The 18,968-nt window shown below is 37.8% G+C and overlaps 1 protein-coding gene and 1 long non-coding RNA gene across 5 annotated transcripts; both read right to left on the reverse strand.

Annotated features, from left to right (window-relative positions):
* Positions 1–5,719: 5,719 nt before the first annotated feature.
* Positions 5,720–9,547, reverse strand: LOC122277196. 2 transcript variants are annotated; one of them, XR_006228950.1, is made up of 4 exons: positions 8,848–9,547; positions 6,461–6,572; positions 6,313–6,374; positions 5,720–6,151 (listed from the first exon to the last, which is right to left on the reverse strand). It is a non-coding gene; the product is annotated as an uncharacterized LOC122277196 (long non-coding RNA). The 2 variants fall into 2 exon arrangements; XR_006228949.1 differs by having other exon boundaries at positions 6,461–9,543.
* An 842-nt stretch (positions 9,548–10,389) lies between these two features.
* Positions 10,390–13,989, reverse strand: LOC122277188 (cysteine-rich receptor-like protein kinase 10). 3 transcript variants are annotated; one of them, XM_043087093.1, is made up of 7 exons: positions 13,090–13,989; positions 12,681–12,821; positions 12,444–12,565; positions 12,147–12,357; positions 11,624–11,861; positions 11,122–11,272; positions 10,390–10,900 (listed from the first exon to the last, which is right to left on the reverse strand). In XM_043087093.1, the coding sequence occupies exons 1-7, from the start codon at positions 13,856–13,858 to the stop codon at positions 10,685–10,687; spliced, it is 1,848 nt and encodes a 615-aa protein (XP_042943027.1). In that variant the 5' UTR covers positions 13,859–13,989; the 3' UTR covers positions 10,390–10,684. The 3 variants fall into 3 exon arrangements, with proteins under 3 accessions (XP_042943027.1, XP_042943024.1, XP_042943028.1); XM_043087090.1 differs by having other exon boundaries at positions 10,390–11,017; positions 13,090–13,988; XM_043087094.1 differs by lacking the exons at positions 12,147–12,357; positions 12,444–12,565; positions 12,681–12,821; positions 13,090–13,989 and having other exon boundaries at positions 10,390–11,017; positions 11,122–11,299; positions 11,624–11,757.
* Positions 13,990–18,968: the final 4,979 nt, after the last annotated feature.

The following is an 18,968-nucleotide window of genomic DNA, read 5'->3' on the forward strand; positions in this document are numbered from 1 at the left end:
TGGCCTTTTTCAGTTTACACACATGAAGAGGAAAGTCAGGATGTACAAAACCTTAGGGTTGTCGCATATAGACATCTTCCTCCAGTTCACCATGCAAGAAGGCATTTTGTATGTCTAACTGCTGCAGAGGCCATTTGAATGACACAGTCAAAGAGAGTAAAATCTGAATGGTAGTTGGTTTGACTACAGGAGAGAAAGTCTCATTGTAGTAAACACCAGGTTGTTGGTGAAATCCTTTTGCAACTAGACGTGCTTTACATCTTTCCAGAATACCATCTACTCTTCTTTTTGTTTTGAGGATCCATTTAGGTCCCAACACATTGTAGGAATCAGATGGGGGAACTAAATCCCTCGTGTGATTGTGAAGTAGTGCGTGAAATTCTAATTGCATGGCATCGCACCACTCAAGGAATCTAGAGGCCTCTGTGTAGTTCATAGGTTCCTCAGGAACCATTGTAGGTGCGGATTGTGTAAGTGTAGTGAGAGCATGTTTATGTGGAGGCCATGGCATGGTGCCATCCGTGCGATTGAGGGGTTTCAAATTATTTACCTTAGCTTGAGTTACCATGGGATGAGTATTTTGTGTTGATGCCGTAGCGGGAGCAGCAAGAGAGGACGATGCAGGTTGCTCTGTTTCAGGAGAGGCACGATCTAGAGTTTGAGAATCTAAGGAATGTGAGAATGTTTCAGGAATAACTGGTGGGAGGGATACATTTGGAGACAAAGGGCCTAGTGTGGGCTGAGTAAGAAAGGGTTGGGTGCGGGTTTGATTAGAGAAAGTGAGGGGCGGAAGTGATGTGAGAAAATGGGCCTTTGTGTGAGTGTTGGACTGCAGGCCAGTGGATTGGGAGTGTGGTGAATCCGTGACTTGATTGGGCTGGGAATGAAAAGGAAAGTGAGTTTCATTGAAGGTTACATCTCTAAATGTGTAGATCCAGCCTGGTGGAATATGTAGGCATTTATATCCTTTGTGATCTGGGCTGTAGCCCATAAAGACAAAAAGAGTGGATCTAAGGGCCATTTTATGTTTATTATAGGGTCGTAAATTGGCAAACATGTAGTGCCAAACGTAAGGAGAAAATTATAATCCAGAATTTTGTTGAAAAGAATTTGAAAGGGAGATTTATTTTGTAAGACTGGTGTAGGCATCCTATTAATAAGAAAAACAGATGTTTGAAATGCTTCTGACCAATATTGAAAATGCATGGAGTCTTGGGTTAAAAGAGATAAACCAGTCTCCACAATATGCCTGTGACGGCGTTCAATGGTCCCATTTTGTTCATGTGAATAGGGACATGTAATGCAATGTACAATGCTGAAAGATTGAAGAATTCTTTTAAAAGGTCAGAATTCACCACCCCAATCGAATTGTACAGCCATTACTTTTGAAGAAAAATAATTACACACATAGAGCAAAAAGGCAAGAAAAATAGCATAAACATCTAATTTTGATTGAATAGGAAATAGCCAGATATATTTTGAGTGGTCATCAACAATAGAAAAATAAAACCTGCAAGTGTTTGTGGATAAAAGTGGGGCTAGACCCCATACATCTAGAAATAGCAACTCAAAGGGTTGTATGGAGCATGAGGGAGATAAAGGGTGAGGAAGAGCATGAGTTTTTGCTTGTAAACAAGCTGTGCAGTGATGAACAGGTGCGTGCAAGCTAGTGGGAAGATTAAATCTACGAACAGTAAAAGTAGTGGTTCATTGAGAGGGGTGTCCAGGCCGAAGATGCCATTGAAAGGGAGTGGTTCTTTCACCAACGAAAGCTTTAGGAGAGATGGATTCTGAGGACGAAGTGGTGGCCTCCACAGGTCAGACATACAGTCCATCTTTAACAGTACCCTAAAGTAGAACCCCCCGAGTATGTAAATCCTTCACAAGGAAATAGTCAGAGTGAAATTCAAAATAAACATGCAAAATTTTTGTGATTAAGGGAACATGCAAAATTTTTGAAAGAAGAAAATTGCCAGAGGGCATTTGAAGATTGACAGAACCAGTGTGCTGTATGGGCATAGACGATCCATCTCCAATGCTCACTTGATCGGAGCCCTTATATGTAGAGGAATCCAAATTTAGGTTGCTGAAATTTGAAGTGAAATGATGTGTGGCTGTAGTGTCAGGAAACCAAGAGTTGACATAAGGTGAGGGAGGTGCTGTGGTGGTCAGATTTGCGAATAAAGATTAGGGAGAAGCCTTTTGGTAGCTATGATCAAATCTGTGATAACATGATAGTGCAGTCTGCCTAGGCTTACTACAAACTTGACAAAATGGATGATTCTCAGGACGGGTGGGGAAGGAGTTAGCATTTGGTCTGCTTCCTCCACGACGATCCCGAGAGCCCCTAGTACCCCTTCCACGATTATTAGAATTAAAAGTGGAGGCAGGTTTCAAGGTAGTGACATCAGCAGCTAAAAGAGATCCACTCAGAAGTGTATTGGTCTGATGTTGAAGGCGAGATTCATGGTTTAAACGAAAACTATAAATCTGCTGAGGAGTAAGAGGTTCACCACGGGTTGTAAGAGAAGTAACTAAAGCATTGTACTCCGATCAAAGGCCTGCAAGTAAATAGACCGAGAACTCAGAGTTGGATAGTGGATGACCAGCCACACCCAATGATGTAGAAAGGGCTTTAACCTTGTTATTGTACTTGGTTATAGACTCAGGACCTTTTTTTATAGTGGCCAACCGGTATTGGGTCTGCATAACATGTGCAGAGGATTGGGAAACAAACATTGAATTCAGAGTGTCCCAAACCTCTCGCGCAGACGCACATTCAAGAACTTGAGCAAGGATAGGCGAGGACAAGGATGAGTTTATTGCAAAAAGAACACGTTGATCCATAAGTAACCATTGTGTATACTCGGGATTGGGCTGTTGGTTTATCATGGAGGGAGGTATTTCAAGAGAACCATCCACATGACCGAACACCTGATAGCCCTTTAAGAAGGGAACCATTTGAGATTTTCATAGGAGAAAGTTCTATATAGTAAGTTTCATGGTAACAGAGCTACTTGCAGAGTGAAGTAGTGTAGGAAGTAGATTTGGTGCCGTGTTTTGTGTAGTAAAAATGGGAGAAGAGTCTTCTGAGGCCATTGGATTGTGAAAGAGAAGAGAAAGAAAAAAGGAAAGGAAATTGTAGAAGACGATGGTCTTATCAGGCTCTTGATACCATATTGAGATTAGTTCTCAGTATGTATAGCAAGTGTTTGAGAGTTTGCCCAAAAGCATATGAGGAATTCGTATTCACCTTCTTTTCTTGTCTCAGGTATTGGATATTTATAGACTATTTATAGACTACTGTGGCTACAATCAGATTTCCTCAATGGTAGGATTGGAGGACACCTGTCCTATACATTTATAGACTATTATAAAAATTGTAATTTGATATATAAAGAAAGCTGATAGATAAAGTTTCTCTAACTTGAAACATAAACGGTTGGACTATTAAATAAATTATTAAATTTAAATACTTTATTATTTTAAATTTTTGATAGAGCTGATTACAATTTTCTTTATGTGCTGCTGTTATCTACTAAGATGGTGGTGAGCTTTTCGAGAGGGTGTGCAAAGGATGTGATTGAGATAGTTTGAAGAATTTACCGACTCTATGAAATGAGATGTTTGGAATAATTATCAATTGGATTAAAATATGTAGTTTTGCAGTAGCATTTTTAGTTTAACCAGGGGAGAGTTTTGTGGAAAACAAGTTTTTTGGTGTTGTGCATTAGCATGTTTAGTTTAACTGCATTGCATGTTAATTTGGGATTGAATGGTTGAGTTGGGGGAGTTTTGGCTCTCTCTCTCTCTCTCTCTCTCTCTCTCTCTCCCTCTCTCTCTCTTTTTTTTTTTTTTTTTTTTTTTTTTTTTTTTTTTTTTAAGTCTAGGAGGAGGTGGGGTTGGTTATAGGACAGATGCATGACTTTCACATGCCATTGGTGTATGATGAGTATGTAAAAGCAAGTGTTGTTGATTTCTTCTTTTGGTAATTTACTTGGAATTTTCTGCTAAATCTTTGTATGAACTTCAAGACAAGTAATACAACTCTTTTTTATACAGTTCATTTATATTATAGGACTACTCTCATGCAATGCATCAAATTGTGTAGTTGAGAAAAAAAAAAATTGCTGAAAAAAATTAAAGATCAAGCCACAGTTACTAATGTGTACATTTCAATGACTTCAAAGATTGATTTAAATGTCACAACTGTGTACCCACACACAAGCACAATAACAGCTCAAACTACAATTTAGACCAGAACAATTTTTTTTTTCACATTTTCACATTTTGTTTTCTTTTTACAGCTTGTCGCAACCCTTACACTAGGGTTTTCAATAAAGTTGGATTTGTTTCGAATTATATGAATGATTTGTTCTGGTTGGTTTTAGATGATTTTTAAGGTTCTAAAATATTCTCTAGATGGAGAAAGGGAATGAGCATGCATCTCCTATAACACCTCCTACCGCAGATCCAGCAACAAATCCATCAATAAATCTAGCAACCTAGGTATTCATTAGAACAAAATTTAAAATTGCATTTTTTTTATTATCATGACTGGTTTTGTTCCGTAGGTGATACCAATTCCATTCTATCCACTTGGATCAACGTCTCCTACTGCAAATCCATCAACCAATCTAACAACCCAGGTGAAGTAAATATTAAATCAACTTCATTTGATTGTTCTAATAATGTTTATACTTTGTGTTGCTTATTTTCTAAATTTAATTTTCCTTCTTTCGCATATAACAAAAGGAACAAATAACTCAATCAAATGACGTGAGCATAAATATATTAGTACATATTTGTTTCATAATAATTATTGGTTTATATATTAGGTGATACCGGCCAATACCATTTTTTTCTGAATTTCTCAAACTATATGCATGATCGCCATCCACCAATGCCACATGCATGATTACCACCATTTGTTCCTCATACTGATGCCAACCCATCTACATGGACTAGTCAGGTGAAAAGTTTATTCGTTAAGTAGTGCGCTTATTTTTCATCATATTTGTAATCGATTTAAAACTTTTTTATGTGTTATAATTAAGAATTATTTTCTTTAGGGGCAGTGGTTGTGCATTGATGAGTAGTGGTAGAGCCTTGGTTGTAGTTTTTTTTTCCAAAGAGCGGGTAGCTACCCTCATAGCAGCCTCGTCCCAAGTTTATTAATAAGCTCTCATTTATGGCGGAGGAAAACCGTGGTTACACACAAAGCAACTGGGAGATTAACAAATAAGGAACTCCAAGACCTCCCAAAAGCCAAACCAAACAAAGACCAAAAAACCAGAATAAACAAAACTAAACAAGCCTATAGAGAGCTAAACATGCATAAATAAATAAAAATCAAAACCTCTAAACAGGCCTAAAGACACGGAACAGAACAAACAAACAAAAAAACCAAAAACGAAACTCAAGCTCTAATGTACGACAATCCCAAAAAATCAGTACGAATAAGGCCTTTTAAATACCTCGGCAATTGGTTTGTATCATTGTGGATGACATTTCGTTGAAGCTTGCCCTGTTTAGCCAAATAATCAGCTGCTTGATTTCCTTCTCGATATTGATGCACTACCCTAAAATTCATACCTTGGAGCTCAAAGAGAAGTTCCTCCCAATTAGGTCCACCTAAATAATTTCCAAGTAAAACCTGTTCCAAACATGAGTGATCTATGATCATTAGAGAAAAAGTTGTCTTCCAAATCTGATCCAACTGCACATCCATTAAATCAAAGTGAAGAAAATACACGACTACGTCCATTAAATCAAAATAGCCATGGCTACATCCATTACAAAAAAATACACATGACTACGTCCATTAAATCAAAATACACATGGCTATGTCCTTTACAACAAAATACACATTACTACGCGTCCATTAAATCAAAATACAACTGGCTACATCCATTACAACAAAATACACAACTTTGTCATCACAACTGCAAGTTGATTTGGTGCCTTCCTTGGCCACCAATAAATATGGCAATGGAGACCTCTCAGTTTGATTTGTTAATGATATTCCATTAGGAGAATCAAGCGATTTACGAGGATAATGATGCGAGCTTTTCTTCTTTGGCTATGGAGAAGGTATCTCAACTGGTTCATTAATGGAGTTTTCAATGCTTTTACTGGATGCCCAAACCACCTGAAAGCCGTAAGTAAAAAAAGGTTAATGCAGAGGAAAGATATAACTAGACAAACCCACAAAAAAATGCACTCTATATGATTTTAATTGATCTAGAAGTAGTTTTACAATTCCGTGTATGCTTTATAATAGGAATTAGACCGTGAATATAGGCATTAAACCTTAGAGAAGAATTTTTGAGCATGACTTCGAATTTGAACTGCAGTTTTGGTGCCTACATGTGCTGCATAAAATGAGAGAAACCTCACTTTGATTGGACGGCCAATAGATATGAATAAACTATCCCAAATCACCAATTGCCAATCTTACCTTCGATTTGACACCAACCACGACCAAAAAGCCTTAAGGCTTCAATAAACTTCTGGTGCTCATCCTCTGTCCATTTTTCTCTTTGTTTTACAATGGTGTAGGGCTTCCTTACCTGCTCCAACATGAAAAAACAAAGGGAAATTCTACTAAAACACTTAGTAGCTTCAAGTTGCATGTTAATAGAAAAAAAAACAGGGAGAAAAAAAAAACATTTTCCTGGTTTCTTTTAATGTAGTCAGTAGACTTCTCTGTCCCAAAAGGGAAATTCCACCAAATGCAAGTTCACATATACACATCCCCACAAGTGTGATTAATAATACCTAATTGAAGAGAGAAAAACTAATATGAACGAACCAATTAATTGGACCCAGCAAGTGCATGTTCCATTCTAAACAAAAGTGCATTGCTGTGAACAATGTTTGACAACACTGGCTTACAATAGCACACAATCCAATGGCAATCTCCCACAGAAACTATTCGTGATAGACCCCAACCATCCTTTTCTATATTGGTAACATGGGTAGGATAGGATAGGTTGGGAGAGAGTGACAAAGAGGAGAGTCACCATTTCTCAATCATATCTTGAACTCGGGAATTCTAATTTTAAATGACAAGTAAAATAGAGGCAAGACTCAAGTCAAATATCCCATAGTAAATTCTCCTCATCATTAGCAGTTAATTTAATCGCATATCCGCTATCTATAGACATGATTGCATATCTAGTGCTCGGTTTGCACAACCAAACCACTTAGCAAAAATATGTTATGCCAATTAATAAGCATGAAGCCTGAGTGTATGCTACTTATGAATTGAAAACTCCCAATCCTTTCTCAATAGGGCATTACTAGGTAAATGGTTGTGACGTTATAACTATGAGATGGGAGCTTTATGGAAAGGGGTGATTGACTTGATATATGGTTGTTAAATGAAGGTTTGGTGCTCAAAAGAGGGAAGGGGGTCCTATGGAGTGGGGTTATGGAAGTTCATACGAAAAGGATGGGATTCTTTTGCTAGTAATACTCGGTTGTGCTTGGGGGATGGAAGGAGGATTAGCTTTTGGAAGGATACCTGGGTGGGAGACACGGCTTTGATGGATGCTTACCCCTCTAGTTTCAGCATTGCAAGGGAACTAGAAGCCATGGTGGCTGATTTGCGGGTAATTCTCCAAGGTTCACAAGAGTAGAATATCAGCCTTACTCGGGATGCACATGACTAGAAAGTGAATATTCTAGTGGATTTCTTTAACTTGCTGTATAACATTCCTTTTGCTGCCACAACTGAAGATGAGATGATTTGGAGACCCTCTAGGAATGGGAAATTTACAGTATGCTCTTTTTATGACTCTTTTACCAGGCAATAAGGACATTCTTTCCCTTGGAAGAAATTTGGAGTAAAGCACCCACCAAGGCTGCCTTTTTTGTCTGGACAGCAGCCCTAGGGAAGATATTGACTAATGATAATATTAGAAGACGTGGCCTTATAATAACGGACTGGTGCTGTTTGTGTTGTAAGAGTGGGAAAACGACGGATCATCTACTTTTACATTGTGAGTTTGCTAGAGATATCTAGAACTATTTTTTCAGCAAGGTGGGAATAGCATGGGTGATGCTGGCCGTGTGGTTGATCTTTTGGCATATTGCAGAGGACTCACTGGGACACCACAAATTGCAGCTGTATGGAAGATGGCCCCTATTTGTATCCTTTGGTGTATTTGGAGTGAATGTAATGAGAGACTTTTTTAGGATCATGAGCGTTCCTTGGAAGAGTTTAGGAGCTTTTTTTGGAAGAATTTGTTTATGTGGGCCATTGCTTTAGATCTAAATGGTCTTAGCTTCCATGATTTCCTTGTAACGGTTTCTAATTCTTAAACAGGTGTATGCTTTCGTATACCTCTAGTGTACTTAGGCTATGCCTACCTTTATATCAATGAAATATCTTATTACTTATAAAAAAAAAAAAAAAAGATACCACTCTCTACAAGTAAATTCCAAAGCAAAAGACTACCATTTTTGGCTTTTTCAACCAAATCCACCCATTCCCTGCCTTTTGTGACCGGAAAAAGTGTTAATTTTTACAAGTCAATATGACTTCATAATCAGTCACATATCCTTCTCATTTCTATGCGTACAAGCATTTAGATACCAATATGAACCTCGTAAATACATGATAATTAGTAATAGAAAAATATGCCTGAACAGCCATTTCCACAAGATCAGAAATATTCCCCTTTCAAAAGAATCAGAATTAAGTCCACAGAGCTGCAATACAAGCTTCTCGTAATTAAACATAGATTAAAAACAATACATACTCCACTGTTCCTCGATCTTCATTAAAACTTCAGCAATATAGAGATTCAAAAAGAAGAAAAAATTAAATCGGAAACTCACCTTCAGGTGTTGATTCCAAATGAAAAATCGGACAGGGACTAGAGACTTCAGATTCCATACTCCGCTACCCAGCGAAACGGATTAACTGCCAAGGAATTTCCGTTCGCAGGGTATTTGGAATCCAAGAAGAAGATGAAGTATGAAGCAATGGAGAGAAAAAGAGAGAGAGAGAGAGAGAGAGAGAACCTGTCAAGTACAGTAAATCACGGAGAAGAAGCAGCAACAACACTCCTCTTTTGGGTTAGGGTTCGGAACCCAAATATAGGGGTTTAACTTGAGAAGAGGCACTCCACGGCGGTAGTGACTAGTGATAGACAAAAACTGGGAGAGGACACCAGACGGGGGGATGCGAGCGAAATGAAAAAGTATACTTGCAAGCATAATTGTGCACTAATCTGTGTACTAATGTGATGTGATTGGTCAAAAAGTAGATTTTATTGAAAACAGTGTTAATTTAAATTTTAAGTATGAATAAATCAGTGTTGGTGCACAGATTAGTGCACAACCGTGCTTGTATGTAGCAAAACTCGAGCGAAATTCATTCCCAGTTCCAAACAAAATTCATTCTCGCCTGCTTTTTACTCCCAACGCACCGTTTAAATAAACGGCCACGTAGGATATCGGTGCGCATCGGTGCACTGAAACCACTTATACCAAGAGTTTTCCTATTGGAAAGAGTTTTGCTACGTACAAGCACAGTCGCGCACTAATCTGTGTACCAATACTAATTTATTCATACTTAAAATTTAAATTAACACTGTTTTCAATAAAATCTACTTTTTGACCAATCACATCATATTAGTGCACAGATTAGTGCACAATTGTGCTTGCAACTATATTTTCCTATTGGAAATAGTTATTGGAAATGGAAAAATCTTTTTGCAACCACACTTTGTGTACCAACTTGCGCACCTATATTGATATGTAAGACATATGTTTAACAAAATTATGTGAATTGAAGACAAAAATAATTTTCATGAGATATAAGACTTTCTTCTTTTTAAAATTTTTCTTTTTATATTTTTTTAAATAAAAAAATGTCATCGGAACTCAAATTGGTGCACAGTGTACTTGTACCTAGCAAAACTCGGGATGGAAGTTGGAAAGAACATGCCGCCTATTTTTGTAACTTTCTTTTTAAGTTTCACTTTTCACACAAAAAAATAATAACAATAAAAATAATTCACGAGTACTAGACTTGAAAAGAAAATTTAAATAAAAAATATTATTGATTTTTTAAATATTATTTTCATCGTTTTAACGGGGCATCAAACGAAAATGAATCATTTTTAACCATTTAGCATGGTGTTGAAAAATAATAAAAGGATGATATGTGTAGGAGCTGTCTCTCCATAACGAGACCATTCAATATAATCATGCAATCACAGAGAATCTCTATCGAACACCTTGTTTCATGGTTATCAATTAGTAACAACATTTAGCACCAAGAGTCAATGTTTTGAGTGAAGATCTTATTATTATTTTTCACATGCCTGGACCTAATATGTAAAACCACTTTTTATATATGAGAACAAGAAATAGTTATTCCCAAATCCTGGTATTCTCTCTTTCAAGAGTTTACTTCATCATTCATACCAGTCTCTAAACTCCCATTTGTATTCTGATATAACTTAGCCCAATGAGTAGTACTCGCAAAATGTTATGACCACAAGATCCATGTTTGTGCATCTCTCCAAAGTAAAAGACTCCGGGATCAGAAATACTGCCCTAACTTCACATTCCTTAAACAAAAACTATAGCCAAACACAAGTGCTAGTTTCATTATTTGGAGACAACGAACAAGTAAATAGTATGGACAGCACCTCGCTTCCTAGCACTAACGTGGGTGTAGTTGAGTGATTGATGCTTCATCAACAGACCATGGCACTGGCTGGTTTGTAGAACTATCAAGCGCCACCTCATCTGGCGCCATGTTCTTCCTTGCCCTACTCCAGAGTAGAAATGCTGGCTGCTGAGGTAATTGGAGGCTAACAGAGTGACTGTCGAGCATGAGAACTATTGCTGCCATTGTAGGTCGGTTGGCTGGATCTTCCTGAACACACAATAATCCAATATGAATGCATCTAATTACTTCATTTTTCACGAAAGAACCCCTAATAATTGGATCCAACAATTCCAAGGGTCTTCCATCCTTCCATTTTTTCCAAACCTGCAGTATTAGATTCACCCCAATTATGTTTTTTGCTTCAGTACTTGAAGCGGATTAGCTATACTAGTATTCACAAATTAACACATTATTGAAACATGACTCACGTAGCCTAAGAGGTCCTTATTGTGTTCTGATTGAAAGAAACAGTTGTTCATCTTTCCACTTATAATCTCAAGAAGTAGGACCCCAAAGCTAAACACATCGGATTTCACCGAGAATCTTCCATGCATCGCGTACTCTGGAGACATATAACCACTACAAACCAATGCTGAAGTTATATGCCTATACCAAGGAAATATAACAAGTAAAATTTGGAAATCCAATCATATAAGTAAATCTGTTAAAATATGTCATGATATTTAAGGTCAATATTCAGCTTAAAATATGAAATGCACAAAAGGTTTCATACAGCCCTCGCCAGAAAATAGATCGGCAATCGGAGGAAGCTCATGGATCAATTTATCACCATTAATATGAATTCAAACAGAACTCTGAAACAAGTACAGCCTATCTTTCCCTTCTCAATAATTTCCACATTCTGTAAGACAATAAATAAACTTGACAATTCAGATCATGCAAAGACAGATATAGTGATTGAATACTTACTATGTCCCAACGATTCTATTTGTATTTGCTTGAGTTTGATCAACTACAACTATCCTTGCCATGCCAAAATCTGAAATTTTTGCATTCATATTTGCATCTAATAAAACATTGCTAGCTTTGAGATCACGATGTATAATTCTAAGCCGAGAATCTTCATGAAGATAAAGAAGCCCTCTGGCAATCCCTCCAATAATTTTGTAACGGCTTGACCAATCCAATTGCCGTTGCCTTTCAGAGTCTATAAATTTGGCAAAATCAAATATTAGAATTCGGTAATTATCATAGAGATGACGACAGAGTTGAACTCATTTGGAAAGATTAACTTTACTTTCATTACTTTTTAAAACTTTCAGTGTCTTATAAGCAGTGATTCCACTTGTAAAAAGTTAATGACAAGTGGTTCGAATCATTGGTACTGCCTTTGGAGATGTCATGTTATTTAAAGAGAAATGCTTATCATGCAACCTACTGGGCACCATAAATTATAAATCAAAGAACTAGGCATGAGTTCAGATGGCCAAACCGAATAAAAAGTAATCAAGGCTTCTGTTGGGCACATATTCGTAAATGAGTATCTTTTCTCCTCCTTCCAAGCAAAATCCCAAGAGCCTTACTAGATTTCTATGTTGAAGTTTGGAAACTAGCACAATCTCGTTCTTAAATTCTATTGGACCCTGCCCGGAGGTTCTGGATAGCCTCTTGACTGCTATTTCTTGTCCGTTGTAAAGAACACCCTAAGAATATAGTTGGAACAAGGTTAGAACATTCCATTCTCGTGTGTATATGTATATGAATCGTTTTTATAATATTGTATCCTTACCTTGTAAACCGAACCAAAACCACCTTTACCAATCTTGTTATCGTCAGAGAAATTGTTTGTGGCAGCGTCAATTGTAGCCAAGTCAAATTGCAAGGACTCTGCAGATATAATTTCCATGGCAACTACACAACCAAACGGTGAGAGAGAAAAAATTACCATAGCAAAATGGTTGGCAGCGGCAAGAAGTTCAAAGATTAATTACAGATGATGATGACAACTAAAATTTTTATTGTTTACCTTTATCTCCCCGTGAATTATTGTATTTCTCCCTTGTTCTTCTACGCAGGAAGTACAAGCCTACTAAGAAAAGTATCATAGAGCCAGCTATTGGGACTGTAACGGCGATGATGGTTGAAGATGACGTTGACTTTTTCTTTTCTGAAAAAAGAAAAAAAAGAAAAAGTAATGCTATATGTCGTTATGAAGTGTGTAAATGTTGCGCTATCGCTTTGAAAAAGAGTAAAATTCCCAATTAAAAATTTTATTTTTTTCATATGAGTCCCGTATTAATTCACTTTTTTCAAAAAGTTATTCGGTTCTTGCACAACCATATTGTAAATTTCATTTCTTCGTTATATGCCCAGACTTCATTTGTTGGAGAAATTAATTTCTTTTTCAAGTAGAAGAACGAACTTGTATGCCTTACCTGGAACAGGAAGTCCAGCAGTATGATTGTAAAATGGGTACAATTCATATCTGATATTAGAGCTCGGAAGCATAACCTTTCCGCCCTGTACTCCAGCGCAGCACTGAGGAATAGAGCCGATGGCACTTTCCAAGCATGTCATGCACGATTCGACAGACAGCTCGGGCGCGCACTGCGCCAGGGCGTACAGAGTCTGTGAGCTCGTAAATTTAACTTCCTCTGTCGCAAACTTCTTGTCCGACTGAGAATTGGCCGCTCGTGCCGCCAACGACTTCATTGTGCTGGACAACAAACTGTCGAAGCGGCCCTGCTCTACGACGCTCTGGTTGCTGCTGGCAATATTATCAAATGGTACCATGTTGTCCAGGAGGGAATCATTGGAGTACTGTAGCGTGCACTCATCGTACCAGATAAGGGTCACTTTGTCAAACGGACAGCGTTTCCGTACATCTTCCATTGCAGTAGAGATGCAGTTTTGACAGAGGTCCGGGGTCAGATCACCACGGCAGAGAAACCGGCCGATGATCGCGTCGGGAGGGTTCTTTCCGGAATTCATTCTATAGAATCCCTCGGGAAGGGTGGAGTTCGAAGAAAGAGCGGAGAGGAGGAAGTCGAGGTTGGCTTGGTAGTTGCTGTTGGGAGTGAAAAAGGTTGTATTTTGGCAGTGGTGAGATGCGTAAGTAGGAGCTGCTTCAATGGTGAGGCTCAACAAGGTCATTACGATGGATATTAGACACACAAGGCATGAGGAAAACTTGAAAGAAGCCATTTTTTTTTTTCTTGGCTATGGTTTTCTCACACTGTTACTCCCAAATAAAAGTTTGCACTTTGAAGCCATTGGCAGGTTCAGTTTACCAATTTTCTCCCATTTTGTCTTTTGTTTCAATTAAACTCATACCATAAGTGAGGTCGGAGATGAAGATAAGGGGAGGAAATTACATTTAATGATGGGGACCAAGCTTGGCGCATGCGATGACTTAAGGCTTCTTGAATTTTCTGTCCTCGTGTGCTGAAAAATCTAACATAAGAAATTAACACCTTCTCGACAACGGCTTTTGCAAAAGTTTAGTAAAATTAAGGATTCATGACCTTAATTTTTATAGTATATTTCTTATGAATACGACGAGAGTCCCTTATAATCTTAAAGACTCAATATCGAAATCCAATCCAAAGAAATACAATAAAACGAGATAAAGATAACAAGATTAGTAAGATTAATCAGTAAATCAACAAGAAATACGAAAAGATTAAAAAAATCAGAAATACATACAGAGATTATGTGGTTCGGCCCTAATGGCCTACATCCACAGCAGGAACAACCTCAGAGATCATTTTATTGATGAACTTTCAAAGCCAGTGTCTCAATATACAAGATTGAACCAATATCAAGCCAAAACAAGCCGCAAGAAACGGCTTTCTTATTCCCTCTATAAAACCCTAGCTCTCTCTCTCTCAGACTCACCAAAATCCCTCTGAAATGGCAGAATGCACAAATGAATAATCCACCGTAGCCCTAACACAGAAACCTTACATATATATACGTGCCCAACAAATTACAACACGTGGCTAGATCGAATGGCTCTCCTTCACCTTTCATCTTTATCTGAGACGCCACCGCTTAATACTCATGTGCCCTACACATGTTCTCGTCACTGCATATATAAAAGCTACTGCTTATCGCTGAGTGTACCATTTATTTGCTGCATATACATCAGTTAGTATAACATAGTGATTGTAAAATAATTGACACACATGCATGACCAATGTTCACAATTCTCCACCTTGACAATATTTTAACCATAACTTCTATCCTACTCTCATCTTGGCTGTTCCTGCTATGTCCCCCTATTTGGGACCCCTAACAGATTGCATATTAATTAAGTTCAAACAGTGTTTGAACTTTGCTAATTGTAGGGATTTAGTCATCATGTTTGAGGGATTTTCCTCAGTTGGAATTTTCTCCACTCCAACTTCCCTAAACTCAATTACATCCCTTACAAAATGAAGCCTAACATCTATATGCTTAGACCTTTCATAATATATGTGGTTTTTAGCCAAATATATTGAACTCTGGTTATCACAATGTACAATAATATTTCCTTTAAAAATACCTAATTCATGTGATATACCATTTAGCCATAAGGCTTCTTTTATGGCCTTTGTCATAGCTATATACTCAGCCTCTGTTGTAGACAAAGCTACAACAGATTGCAAGTTTGACTTCCAACTAATAGCCCCCCCATAAGCAGTAAAAACATATCCTGTTAGAGATTTTCTGGTATCCACATTACCAACATAATCCGCATCTACAAAACCTTCTAACTCACAACCTTCCTTAACATTAGTCCCATATTTCAAGCCCAAATCCATAATTCCAGAAATATACCTTAATAACCATTTATGGCCTACCAGTGTGCCTTACCATGGTTACTCATAAACCTACTAACAACACTGACAGCAAAGGTAAGATCAGGTCTTGTACAGACCATTGCATACATCACACTTCCCACCATGCTAGCATAGGGGATTTGATGCATAAACTTCATTTATGATTATGTTTCTGGGGCCTGACTAATGGACAACTTAAAATATTGGCCTAAAGGTGTGCTTACAGGTTTAACTTGGTCCATACCTCTCTGACCTATTCCTTATAATGTCCATTCCTAAAATTCTATTGGTTGGTCCTAGTTCTTTCATGTAAAACTCAGATTTCAACATACACTTAGCCTGTTTAATGAAACCAGGGTCTTTACATACTACCAACATATCATCTACATATAGCAAAAGATATATTAATATTCTATTAACATCCTTGTAGTATACACAACTGGCATAACAGCTTCTTTTAAAATCATTTTCAAGCATATAAGTATCAAATCTCTTATACCATTGCCTAGAGATTGTTTTAGACCATATAAAGATTTTTTAAGCAAACAAACTTGATCAGAGTTATCGTCTTTTATAAACCCCTCAGGGGGTTGCATGTAAATTACCTCTTCCAATTCTCCATGTAAAAAAGCAGTTCTTACATCCAGCTGTTCTAAGTGCAGATCATGATATGCAATGAAAGACAAAAGTAATCTAATGGAACTATGCTTAACCACAGAAGAGAATATCTCATTAAAATCTATTCCATCTCTTTGAGTGAAACCTTTAGCCACTAGCCTTGCCTTAAACCTAGTACCTTCTACCCCTGGTATGCCTTCTTTCCTTTTATAAATCCACTTGGATCCAACCAACTTAACCCCATCAAGCTTTGTAACTAGATCCCAAGTTTTATTTTTATTTAAAGACTCCATTTCCTCATGCATAGCAAGTATCCACTTAGTGGCATCCTTGCTAGCCATAGCCTCTTTATAGGTCCTTGGTTCTTGATAAACAAATTCATCAGCAATAGTCAAGGCAAAAGCTGTAAGCTCTGCTTCACCATACCTAATAGGTGGTTTTATAGTTCTTTTCTTCTTGTCTCTTACCAAATTGTAAGAGTCAGAACCTGGTTTATCTAAGTCCTTTGAAATTGGGTCCTTATAGTTACTGACTTCTTCAGTATTCCTATCTGTTGAGGTGTTTTTTCTCTCCACCTCAACCTGTACATTTCCCTCAGAGTCACTAGGTCTATGTTCTGCATCTATCTTCTGTACCCGAGCCATTTGGGATTCATTAAAGATCACATCCCTGCTAATTATACATTTATTTCTGCCAGGTTCATCTATCCATAGTTTATACCCCTTAACTCCCTCAGGGTATCCCATAAAAATGCACTTAAGAGCCCTAGGGTCTAACTTATCAGTTTTTGAGTGTGCATAAGATGTGCACCCAAAAATTCTGAGGTAATCATAACTAGGAGGTTTCCCAGTTCACATTTCTTGTGGTGTTTTAAAATCAATGGCAGAAGATGGACACCAGTTAATTAAATGGACAACTGTGGCAGCAGCTTCAGCCCAGAAAGTCTTAGGTAACCGAGCATTAGACAACATACATCTCACCCTCTCTAGAATGGTCCTATTCATTTCTTTCAGCTAGACCATTCTGTTGAGGAGTTTCCCTCACAGTTTTGTGTCTTAGAATCCCCTCCTTTTGACAAAGATATTAAATTCTATTGACAAAAACTCTAGCCCATTGTCATTTCTTAAGGTTTTCAATTTTTTGTCTACCTGATTTTCAACTAAAGATTTCCATTCCTTAAACTTTCCAAATGTGTCACTCTTATGTTTAAGAATGTAAATCCATACCTTCCTAGATTAGTCATCAATGATGGAGAGGAAATAATTCCCTCCACCATGAGAAGTTACTCTAGAAGGTCCCCAAAGGCCAGCATGTACATAATCTAGGGTCTGAGTAGTCATATGAGTTGCCCTTTTAAAACTAACCCTTTTAGCCTTTCCATAAACACAGTCCTCACAGAAAGATAAATTATCCATGCCTGCATCTTTTAGCAAGCCTTGTTTGTGTAGTTCTAAAAGTCCCTTTTGACTAACATGCCCTAACCTCCTGTGCAAGAGTACGGATTTTTTTCTCAATAGCATTCTGTACAGGGGATGCTTGCCCTACAGTGGTTTTACCAACTAAGGTATAAAGGCCATTCTTAATTACCCATTTCATAATTGTGAGTGAGCCTTTAGTAACTCTAAGGACCCCTGCTTCAGACTTAAAGGAATAACCTGAATTATCAAGCATACCAAGAGAAATTAAATTTCTCTTTAGGTCAGGTATAAATCTGACCTCCCTCAAAAGTCTCTCCATCCAGTCATGTAAATTTAGCCTTATACACCCAATACCCATGATCTTACAGGATTTATTGTTCCCTAGAATTACATGCCCACCATCCAATTCTGAAAAGCTTTCAAACTAGTCCATATTGGGACACGTGAAAAGAGTAGCCTAAATCTAAAATCCACTCTTTTCCATGACCTGCCTCAGATAAATTCAGTACCTCAGCACTTTCATACCCATCTAACACCACAGCCACATGCCCATCCCCTTTGTTTTTGTTTCCTGCCTTAGTTTTCCTATCAGGACAATCTTTTTTGAAATGTCATTCTTTGTGACATAGGAAACACTTTAACTATTTTCCTTTAGACTTAGACCTACCTTTCTTGTTATCAGTTTTACCTTTCTTGCCTCTCTTTTCTAGTCTTCCCCTAATAGACAGGCCCTCACCATGTTCTTGTTTGGTATTTTCTTGATTTTGTAATTCCCTAGCATGAAGCACAGACTGCACTTCATCTAGAGATAGGGTATCTCTACCATACATCATGGTCCCCTTAAGGTTCTGGTATGAGGAGTCCAAAGAACTCAGTAAGAGGATTGCTTTATCCTCATCCTCCACCTTAATGTCTATATTGGCTAGGTCTAATATAATCTTGTTAAAAGTGACCAGATGTTCCCCTATCGAAGTTCGAGAGGTCATCTTAAGAGTATATAGCCTAGTTTTCTTGCAGAGTCTATTAGCCAGGGATTTTGTCATATAGAGGTGTTCTAGCTTTAGCCAGATACTAGCGACAGTTTCCTCACTAGCTACTTCCCTCAAAACTTTATCTCATAGGGAGAGAATAAGTACACTGTGGGCCTTTTGGAGAATGTCCTTCTAGACCTCCACCTTCCCTTCCTCTTTCGAGGAAGAGCCCTTTTTATCACAAGTGAGAGCATCCTGTAAGCTCTATTGGACTAACAAAGCCCTAATTTTAATTCACCACAACCCGAAGTCGTTTTTTGCAGTAAATTTCTCAACATCAAATTTTGTGGTCCTCATAGAACCTGGCTCTGATACCACTTGTTATGAATACAACCAGAGTCCCTTATAATCTTAAGGACTCAATATCAAAATCCAATCCAAAGAAATACCATAAAACGAGATAAAGATAACAAGATTAGCAAGA

Source organism: Carya illinoinensis, chromosome 9, assembly GCF_018687715.1.
Source record: "Carya illinoinensis cultivar Pawnee chromosome 9, C.illinoinensisPawnee_v1, whole genome shotgun sequence".
Taxonomy (NCBI): domain Eukaryota; kingdom Viridiplantae; phylum Streptophyta; class Magnoliopsida; order Fagales; family Juglandaceae; genus Carya; species Carya illinoinensis.